Source organism: Onychostoma macrolepis, chromosome 02, assembly GCF_012432095.1.
Source record: "Onychostoma macrolepis isolate SWU-2019 chromosome 02, ASM1243209v1, whole genome shotgun sequence".
Lineage (NCBI taxonomy): Eukaryota > Metazoa > Chordata > Actinopteri > Cypriniformes > Cyprinidae > Onychostoma > Onychostoma macrolepis.
The window spans coordinates 9579061-9590177 of NC_081156.1; the positions used below are offsets into that span (position 1 = coordinate 9579061).

General features: G+C 37.6%; 1 protein-coding gene across 1 annotated transcript; it reads left to right on the top strand.

Moving 5' to 3' along the window:
* Positions 1–1527: 1527 nt before the first annotated feature.
* Positions 1528–10834, top strand: LOC131522101 (zinc finger protein 431-like). The gene is made up of 6 exons (XM_058747352.1): positions 1528–1718; positions 1805–1894; positions 2484–2623; positions 3061–4051; positions 5758–5853; positions 9780–10834. The coding sequence occupies exons 1-6, from the start codon at positions 1666–1668 to the stop codon at positions 10699–10701; spliced, it is 2292 nt and encodes a 763-aa protein (XP_058603335.1). The 5' UTR covers positions 1528–1665; the 3' UTR covers positions 10702–10834.
* The last annotated feature ends 283 nt before the right edge of the window (positions 10835–11117 follow it).

The following is an 11117-nucleotide window of genomic DNA, read 5'->3' on the forward strand; positions in this document are numbered from 1 at the left end:
TGTCCAAATCTGCCGGATTGAGCTAAATTCATCTGATTTCTTGTAAATAATGCTTTTCTTTCGTACCAGAGAAGCAATACTGTTAAATTGATAATATTAATTGTGCAGAACCTGCATTGTAATACACTACTTGAGTCTATCTGTTACCCTGCTGCCTTAAAATGTTTTTAACCTGACTTTTTGTTCAATTAACTTGCATTTAAAGTGAAGTCAAACTTTAAAAAAAAAAAAAAATAAAAAGTCAAAGTTACAGCATTTTGTGCAGATCTTAAAAAGTCTTAATTCATGTTTTCAGAAATTAAGGCTTTAAAGGTGTTAAATTGGAGCAGAAAATCTTAAATTCATGAAGTCGTGGCATTAAATTTGGCATTAACAATTTTTTTGTTTTCCAATAAATTCAATTAAACTCAAGTTTATTTGTATAGCGCTTTTCACGATACAATAAAACGTTGCAATAAAAATATCTAAACATCCTTAAATCAAGATATATTTTCATGAGATGCAAACTGAACATATGAAGTCTTGTTTTCAGAAAAAATGGAACAAAATTAAGTCAGTTTATGCTTAAAACAAGAAGAGATATCTGTCAATGGGGAATGAAAACATGTTTCCCTTCTAATTAAGTTAAACATTTTTGATCAGTTTATCATAAAACAAGACTTGTGTCATTTTTCTTCTCGAGTAAATGTGTCATGATTTTTAAAAAAATTGGAAAATGTCAAAAATACAGAGAAAGAACATGATTTTTTTGCAGTGCAATCAGAAGTTATTTCAGTATATTTTCTGTAAAATGTGATGGGATCTGTGTTGTGTTGGAGCTGATAAACTTCAGTTCTAAAAGGTAATGCACAGGAATGCAAGACCATTGTTTTGGCAGATATAGGAGTTAATAAAATATATCAATGTATGTCATTTACAACACGTGACCCTGACAAAAACAAAAAAACACCAGACTTAATAGTTGCTTATTTGTCCTGAGAACAAAGTCAGTTAATATAGTCCTTGACAATAGCTTATTGTAGATAAAATAATGAAAAAATTAGAAGACAATGAAAAATGATGGTTGCATGGTGTGTTGTTGTTGTTGTGTTTTTAGCCGCAGGGCATTATTAGGTATAATGTAGTTGACAAAACGTTTACAATCATGATAGAAATAAAATATTTCTTAAACGTAAAAAATAAAAATAACAAATCTTCAGTATTAAGATTTTGGAACTAAATGTAATACATATGATTACAGAAATGTCAAAAAAGAGACTTTTATTTTATTCACAAATATAATTACAACACAGTATTGAAAATTAAATCACACATTTAAATAAACTCGTATTAAGCATCAGAAATATGATTTTTGTATTGTGCATAAGCCTAAGGGATGAAATCGGAGATTTGAACTGAAGAGGAAATAATGGAAGACATAATGAAGAGTTATGCGAGAGAGACTTTTATTCTGCTTCGCCGCTCGGCGTCGTGACGTCACACGGAGAGTGACGCAGGCGGCCGTGCGTCTTCTGAGGAAAGGTTTGTGGTTTGCAGCGCTTCAGTGTTTGGTTTGTTTAAAGCGACGTGAAACGTTAAAGCTGCTCAGAAGGCTGTTAACAGCACGGAAATATTAACGAAACCATTGTGCCTCAGTAATGTGAAGTGAATGCAGATTATTACAGAATGCAGAGCTGTAATGTTTCGAGGCCTGTTCACATCAAGAGTGAAGCAAAAACGTACAAATGAAGAATCTTAAATATATTTATTCTTAATCTGCATTGCTCCGTTGATTACTGAAGCTGCGTGTTGTTTTTGTGGCCAGCACCCTTTACAGTCCTTCAGGACCAGAGCTTATAGCCAGGTGTGTTTACACATTACACGAGGAGTCTGTTTTGATGACAGAAGCTCTACAGTAAGTTACAAACAGAACGATAATAAGACACAGATAATACAAATTATAAAACGAAGTAACGATATGCAAAAAAAAAATAAAATAAATGTAAGCACAATATGCAAAATAGACGATAGATGGTATTTGTGTGTACAGCTATGTTGTTCAAATGCAAGGAAATGTAAATAAGAGGTTTGTGTGTTATTGTTCATGAGATGATCGCTTTCTGTCCCTGTACATCACTGCATCTCAAAGTCTTCACTATTTAGTGTGTTTTGTAGCCGTTCTTGTTTTAAAGTGGGTTAAACTGTGCAAGTGAGTGATTGAATTGCATTTGTTTTCAGTCATCAGGTCACACTGTACCCCATAATGAAAGAAAGACATATTCAATTCTGTTTTGTTTAAAAAAAAATATATATATATATATATATATATATTTTTAGAACCATTAAGAGTTTTTGCATTGTCACATTATTTTCAAAACGGTTAAATATCTGTCCAACCCAGCGTTTATTATTTTAATTACAATGCATTTCCAATAAAACTCACTGCATTGCAGTATTACTAGAAAACATACTGAATTTTTCATTATTCTAATTTGCCTTGGCAGCTCTGGACTGCGTCTGGGAGAGAGTCGGTCATTTCACAGGCGACGAGGTCTAAATATGGAGTTCGTCAGAGTGGTGATTGGAGACGTGAGCGATCCAGAACCATTCAAGATATTAAAGGATGACCCTGAGGAGCACAGAGGTCGGTCCACAATTTTCTCAACTTATGGTTATTGCTGAAGCTACTCATTTATATAAATCATACATATGATGACAAATGTGACCCTGGACCACAAAACCAGTCGTAAGGGTCAATGTTTTTGAAATTGAGATGTATACATCATCTGATGCATAGCTGAATAAATAAGCTTTCCATTGATGTATGGTTTGTTAGGATAGGACAAAATCTGGAATCTGAGGGTGCAAAAAAATCTAAATATTGAGAAAATCACCTTTAAAGTTGTCCAAATGAAGTTATTAGCAATGCATATTACTAATCAAAAATTAAGTTTTGATATATTTATGGTAGGAAATGTACAAAATGTTTTCATGAAACATGATCTTTACTTAATATCCTAATGATTTTCAGCAAAAAAACTAATTTGCTTGCTACTTTGAGATCTTGTGTGTTCGTTTCAGACCTGGTGGAGGTGAAGGAGGAAAGTCACGAGCTGAACGAGGCGGAGGAGAAACATCCGTTTGAGGAACCTCACGCAATCATAACCAGTGAGAAATCATCGAGCCGCTCACAAACTGAGAACAAAAGCACGCAGAAAACAGCGCTCATCTGCCCTCACTGTGGAAAGACTTTTAAACAGAGAGGACACCTTGACGATCACATAAGGACTCACACCGGAGAGAAGCCTTACGCCTGCCTCCAGTGCGGAAAGAGCTTCACGCACAAAGGAAACCTCAAGGATCACATGAGGATTCACTCCGGAGAGAGACGGTTCGCGTGTCAGCAGTGCGGGAAGAGGTTCACGCATAAAGCCAACCTCACGGATCACATCAGGATCCACACGGGAGAGAAACCCTTCGCCTGCGATCAGTGCGGGAAGAGCTTCACACACGCCACCAGTCTCAAGACTCACCTGCTGTCTCACTCCGGAGAGCGGCCCTTTAACTGCGATCAGTGCGGACAGAAATTCATTCTAGCGGCGCACTTGAAGAGACACCTGAGGATCCACACCAACGAGAGGCCCTACGTGTGCTCCTTCTGCGGGAAGAGCTTCTTGTGGCTCTGCTATTTCAAAGACCACCAGAAGAAGCACACGGGTGTGAAAGCGCACGTGTGCTCCGAGTGCGGCAGCGCCTTCACCAGAGCCAGCGAACTGAAGATGCACCAGAGGACCCACACGGGAGAGAAGCCCTACAGCTGCTCGTACTGCGGCAAGAGCTTCGCCGAGTCTGGGAACCTGAAGAAGCACGAGCGGGTTCACACCGGGGAGAAGCCCTACCAGTGTCCCTCGTGCGGAGGCAGTTTCAGCCAGTTTAGCCATTTGCTGAGACACTTAAAGCAGCAGAGCTGTCCGAAGCTGACGCAGTTCATCTTCAGGCCTCCGGATGAGCAAAGCTCGTCCTCCGCTGCAACGCTGGCGATTGAATCAAAGGTAGAGTTTCTACCAAAATAGCAGTTTGGACTGTGATATTTATTGAGAAAGGTGTATCCTGCTGACAAAGTCGGTCTGGGATCACCTCGAAGAATTTTATTAAAAATAAACGACGGTCAATTACTGTATCTGTTATTGTAATTGTGACCCTGCAGCACAGAAGCAGTCATAAGCAGCACAGCTATATTTGTATCAATAGCCAACAATACATTGTATGGGTCAAAATTATACATTTTACTTTTATGCCAAAAATCATTAGGATATTAAGTAAAGATCATGTTCCGTGAAGATATTTTGTAAATTTCTTATCGTAAATATATCAAAACTTCATTATTGATTAGTAATATGCATTGCTAAGAATTCATTTGGACAACTTTAAAGGTGATTTTCTCAATATTTTGTTTTTTTTGGCACCTTCAGATTCCAGATTTTCAAATAGTTGTATCTCAGCCAAATATTGTCCGATCCTAACAAACCATACATCAATGGAAAGATTATTTATTCAGCTTTCAGATTATGTATAAATCTCAATTTCGAAAAATTGACCGTTATGACTGGTTTTGTGCTCCAGGGTCACATTTCATGTTTTATCTAAGCTGGATTTTGTAATGGAAATATCCACAGAAGCTGACATGGCAAGCATCATCTGAGAGCGTAATGTTTTGAATGCATTGCTTTGAGTGACGATGTTGAGGGGCTGAACATGAATAGATCAGAGTAGTAGGTTGTTGTGAAGTGCCATGTTTTAGAGGTGTTTCTCGTATGTTGAAGTAGCAGAAAAGACACGTTGATGTGGGATGGTCTTCTTCTGTCATCTCTCACATGTTGCTCCAAACCTGGATGCTTTCTTTCTTTCTGCCGAACACAAAAGGAGATATTTAAGCTTCATATTCAAGCCGCTCTTTTCCACACATTAGCTATGTTTCCATCTAAAGTTGCAAATTTTACTTATGCACAAACTGGAATATCACACAAAATATTTGCGAGTAATGCACCGTTTCCATCCGACGAGTCACTTCCTGATAAACCGGCGCTAAATATCACTAAGATAAGTAGGGAAATAAATATAATATTTTCATATATAATAAATTATTTGCACCTGAGAGCAAGCAGACGAAACACAATAAATGCGATGGATGCCTGCTGTTTGTGAACACAGCCGTGTAAAACAGCTCTGGGAGGCAATTATACTGTAATACTTTGACAGACGTTGCTCAGTCATTTTATGAATGACCATAACTACATTTCAGATGCTGTGCAACGAGATCGGTCCACTGGTTAGTCAAGATATCCCATAGTGCAACATCACATGACATTTTTGATGCACATAGAGGGATTTCTTCACAAAATGTGTCTCTATCTCCCATTATACGCATTATTTTTTGCACAAGTCAAAAACCAGTTCAAGTGAGCATAAAAACTTTTGTGAATTAAGAGATTTTCTCTTTTTTTTTTCTTAAAAATGTGGCATTTGCATCACTCGTTTCTGATGCGATACCTCAAAATGCGCATTAAAAACAGGCTGATGGAAACATAGCTATTCAAACAGAATGATGATTCTGACTGTGATGCTTTAAAAAGGACAAGAAAGTACAGTAAGTGAAGATTTGCTTTCCAAAACCCCTTTTGTTTTCCATGCTAGAAGGAAAAGTCGGAGTTTGGAGTAACGTTGGACACTAGATTGTGACAAATGTTCATTTTAAAGTGACCTGTGCCTTTCTGTCAGTCACAGTGGAGAACTGAAGAGCAATGCGATGGGTGAAATCTCAACCAGTCAACAGTCAGCTGGTAGATCTCGAGACCATCAGTGCCAGACTCACGAGTTTGATTCCCGAGTGAAGACCGCTGTCGACTGAACGTATGCCTTCAGTGCATTCTGTACATTGCTCTGGACAAAAGTGTCTTCAGAATTAATAAATGTTTAATGCTTGTTCACCTTCAGAAACTCTCATGGATGAAGTTACTTTGTCATTTTTATGTACTTGGTTTGCAAACATCAGTCAAGCTTGGCAGATAATAATCAGATAATGTACAGAACTTTCAGTATTCTTACACTTCACATTATATATTTAATAAAGATATCCCGTTACTACATTAAACCATATGCTGCCACAAAATAAAATTTGTTTTTATTAAATGTCAGTGTTTTTGCATGCATGCAAACCATATATGAATTATCTTGTCACTTTTAAAGATCATTTTTCCACAAGGGCAACTTGTAAACACCATGCATGATGACTCAGATAAATGCAATATTAGCTTCATCTTTAATTCATTCGTCCCATCTCCTCTCATCACAGAAAATACAGACCTACCACTGATGTGAACGCGGCAGCTGTCGATGTGTAATGTGTAAGAGGCTTTACACGCCATTGTTTGGGGTCAGATGCTGCGAGTCTATGAACTGCGTAGATCAGTGGCTTTAATGCAGTGCATAACTCCGCAAGCTTGGGGTTAACTCTTACTAACAGCCTGGGCTTTGTTTTTGTTTTTTTAACTCCAAATGGGTTGAAAATTTAAATCAAACACAAATTTACAACAGCAACAACACTAGCTAGTCATAATCAACAAGTGAAAATTTATAACAAAACCTAAGAAAATAAAAATGTAGACAAAAGTACAAACAACATGTGTATGTGAACGAGGAAGCCAGCATTCATTCTTTCTTTCTTGTTTAATAAAACAGAGAGAATTTTGTGGAGAACGGTCAGTGTATATGTTGTGATGTGTGTTATTCTTACTTATAGCTCACACTTTAAACAATTTATCATGCAAAGTGTTTAAAAAAATTATACATAGCCTACACTAGCTAAAACACGCTTTCTGTGTGAATGTATCAACACATTCTTCCTCTCAGGTTTTATAATGTAGGCAAAATAGGCATTTTGGTAAACAGACTTTTAATGTTGCATTTTCACATTCTTTTAATTAAACCAGTTACGTTTAATATAGTCTAATAAAACCTAACTACTGAGATGTTCCTAGCAAGTGTCAAACTAGTTCCCAACTGCAGCAGCAAACACACACGCTTTAATTATTATATTCATTAACCTGAGACTGTTTTAATGTAACATGCCCTCCAGTCCAGCAGGGGGCGGTAGTTCATCTTAAGTTTCTCTGCTCGCCGCCAATAACAACACAATCCATAGAAGAAGAAGAACAATAACAGCGCGAACTCTTCAGTCTGATCTTGTTCTGCTGTGTTTGGTGAGTGCTGGTTTTAGTTCAGTTTAATCATTGTTCTCATGTTTTAGATGTTGTGAGTAATATTGTTGTTTAGCAGTTGTCTCTCTGTAACTAAAGTGTCAGAGAGCATTTGGTGGCATTTAAAGATTTATTTTCATTGCAAAATGTCTTCATTCATTCACGGAGTTTAGCGGATTCACTCCGAATTTAAATCAGGTTTGCTTTGGAGCTGAATCAACAATTTGATTTTTATTATAGGCGACCTTAATGCTGTAAATTAGCCATAGGCTTAATGTGGTATTAGAAACTTTCCCTATTATCTATGCTGATTAGATGGCTGCCTAAAACTATTTAACGTTAAGGTAATTCACTAGTAATCTTTAACTGGCTAATTTACTATATGTGAGTGACCCTGGACCACAAAACCAGTCTTAAGTCGCTGGGGTATATTTGTAGCAATAGCCAAAAATACATTGCATGGGTCAAAATGATCAGTTTTTATTTTATGCCAAAAATCATTAGGATATTAAGTAAAGATGATGCTCTATGAAGATATTTTGTAAACTTCCTACCGTAAATATATCAAAACTTAATTTTTGATTAGTAATATGCATTGCTAAGAACTTAATTTAGCCAACTTTAAAGGTGATTTTCTCAATATTTTGATTTTTTTTTTTTTGCACCCTCAGATTCCAGATTTTCAATAGATCCTAACAAACCATACATCAATGGAAAGATTATTTATTCATATGATGTAGAAATCTCAATTTTGAAAAATTGACACTTATGATTGGTTTTGTGGTCCAGGGTCATATATATATATATATATATATTTATGCCATGGCCTGTCTGAATACTGGATTCTGATTGGCTGGCAGGTGTTGATTAAATTCGTTGAACTGCAGGTAGTTCCAGGTCAGTTTAATCACGTTCTATATTAATGCGCTTCCTATAAACATTGGTAACCATAGTAACATACAGTTACAGTTGAATAGTAATACAGACGAAAATAACCATCATTTTTATCGTTCCGGTCGAATATTATTAACATCTTTAATATGTGAATGCTGGGAAATGACCATGGCATAAACGGGATAATCAACGGCTAGCTGTGCATTAAACGATCTGAATGCACTCCGCTGCGCGTCGGGCGGTTCTTCGCCTCCACGTCGTGCATTCAAATCGTTTAATGCACAGCTAGCCGTTGATTATCCCAAAAAATGTATTTATTTATTTGATATATATATATATATATATATATATATATATAAAAATCAAATATAAATTTAGTTGGGTCGTGAGAGTTTGCAAACCTGTTTAAATGCAGTTTTCACTCCTGAAACTTTGCAGTTGCTCCTCTTAGCAAAATGAAAAATAAGACAATTCAGTCAAGAATAATTCAGTAAATACTAGATTATATACGGAAGCGAACAAACGCAGGACCATGTGATAGATTTATGCATGATCTCTTAACCTGTTAACTGTCGGTTCCACTTTTTGAATATAGGCCTGAAAATGACATTTTGGCTGTTAACAGTCAAATTTAATCTGTATCAACAAAATCCATCTCTGTACTGCGAAACATGATTGTTATTATTGGAGCCTGGCTTCAGCCCAACAAGCGTTATTAGCTGCTGACAACATGCAGTCTTTGTGAGCTCAGTCTTTTCTCAGATAAAACACGGGGCTATTTGCGCTCATGAGCCCTGCTGTAGTGTTGGTGTTGCCAGATCTTCATAGATCAAGCACAAAAAAACACTAAAACACAAATGCTTTTTTTTATAAAACCAAAAAAATCTCATCTCATATTAACTCCATAAAAAGCATATCTTTATTAGCTAAGACCAAACAACATGCCTAAAAGCGCTAGTAAATATGAGGTCATGGCAACACTGCAAGACAGCGCTCTCTAAAGCAGTGTTGCCAAGTCCACGGTTTTGGGGTCGCTTCAACCCACGGACATGAAAAACATCCCGCGGAAAGAGCGTTAAAGTAGCCCAATTCCGCAGGATGTTTTTCATGTGTGCAGTTGAAGCGACCCCAATAACGTGATATTTAGCCCCTGGAATGTGACTTTTATCAGGGAAACCCTGCAAAAAAAACATGTATTATACCCCACCGGAACGTGATTTTTACCGGGAATCCCCCCTGAAACACCATTGGGCTAGTTTTGGACTAGTTTTGAGTAGCAGTTGGGCAGGTTTTGCTGTGAAAACCTGGCAACCCTGCTCTCAAACATAAACAAAATGTGGCACGTCTGTCAGCGGTAGTTTAGTTAAAATCGATGGACATAAGGGTCTTTAGCCAAAAAAAATGGATAAACATAAACGCTGTGTCTTCTTCTGTTGCAGTGCATCTGAGAGGGCCGAATTACAGCCTTTAGCTACAGCAGTCTACTGTGGTCGAACCGTGTTATTGCAAGCCCTTACATTTGGTCATATGACATCAAATGTCTGTTCAACAACAAAAATATTTGTAGACAACTTTTCGTTGCAAGTAACATTGACTAATCATTTCAGCCCTAATATGGAGTCATGTATAGCTTAATTACCTTTTTTTCAGATCTGGTCCTCCATACTTCATTGCAATGAGCTGTGACATTGTGAAGATGGAGTGTATTAAAGAGGAGAATGATGATACATGCCATCATTGTGGAAAGAGCTGCTCAAGTAAAGGAAGCCTCGAAGAACATGTGAGAATTCACACCGGAGAGAAACCGTTCACATGTCCTCAGTGTGGAAAGAGTTTTTCACGTAAAAGATGCTTTGTGCTTCACATAAGGATTCACACCGGAGTGAGGCCGTTTGCGTGTGAGCAGTGTGGAAAGAGTTTCACATGTCGAGGATCCCTTAAGTCTCATTTAAGGTTTCACAGTAATGAGAAACCGTTCAAGTGTCCTCAGTGTGAAAAGAGTTTTTTAATTAAAAGAGTCCTTGAGGATCACATCCGAATTCACACCGGAGAGAAGCCATTCACATGTGATCAGTGTGAAAAGAGTTACAAATGGTCAAATAGTCTCAGAGTTCATAAACTCCTTCACTCCGGAGAAAAGCCAGTTAAGTGTGATCAGTGCGATAAGAGGTTTGTTCTGGAAAAAGAACTAAAGGCCCACATGAAAACTCACACTAAAGAGAAGCCTTACTTGTGTTCTGTTTGTGGAAAGAGGTTTTCATGGCGGGGCCGTTTTAAAGAACATTTAAAAATCCACGCTGGGGTGAAAGACTACTTGTGCGCAGATTGTGGTAAAGCCTTCACTGGAGCCACTCAGCTGAAAGTGCACCGCAGGATCCATACTGGAGAAAAACCTTACAAGTGTTCGCATTGTGACAAGAGTTTTGGACAGTTAGGAGGCCTGCAAAACCATGAGAGAATCCACACCGGAGAGAAACCGTTCCAGTGCCATTGGTGCAACAAGAGATTTGGACATTCTGGAACTGCTCAGACTCACATAAAGAAGCACTGCCCAAAATTAAAGGCAATATGACTGGAGACACAAGACCTTAAGAGCTCAAGTGTTACCTTTTTTGTGATTATTGTTTCACTCTATCCTGTTATCCTGGTTCTCTTCCTATCTTACAGATAGGCAATAAAACATTGCTATGAAAAATTATAACTCCTCCACTGCTTTACTGATTAGCTGGCTAGCCAGGTAAGTTTCAGTTTAGTTTGCACCAATCCTTGGTTTTAGGTACCATGAAAGTGGCTTGGCTTTTAGCTGCGTTCATTGCCATAGTTACTTACACTCCACGGCTAACCTGCTCCGGGGCCGCTCATGTTCTGAGTTAGAGATCTCAAACTGAAATTGGACCAATCAGATGTGAGCAAAGTGACACATGTCTGACACAAAAAAAGTCACTCTTTGCTCCAAATTAAAGGTCATTAGTACTAAAAAATATTTAA

Coding starts and splice junctions, on each gene's coding strand:
- LOC131522101 (XM_058747352.1), top strand. CDS start 1,666: ATGCAGAGCTGTAATGTTTCGAGGCCTGTTCACATCAAGAGTGAAGCA. Junction 1,895..2,483: donor TTGATGACAGAAGCTCTACA/GTAAGTTACAAA, acceptor TTGCCTTGGCAG/CTCTGGACTGCGTCTGGGAG. Junction 4,052..5,757: donor GTAGAGTTTCTACCAAAATA/GCAGTTTGGACT, acceptor CCTTTCTGTCAG/TCACAGTGGAGAACTGAAGA.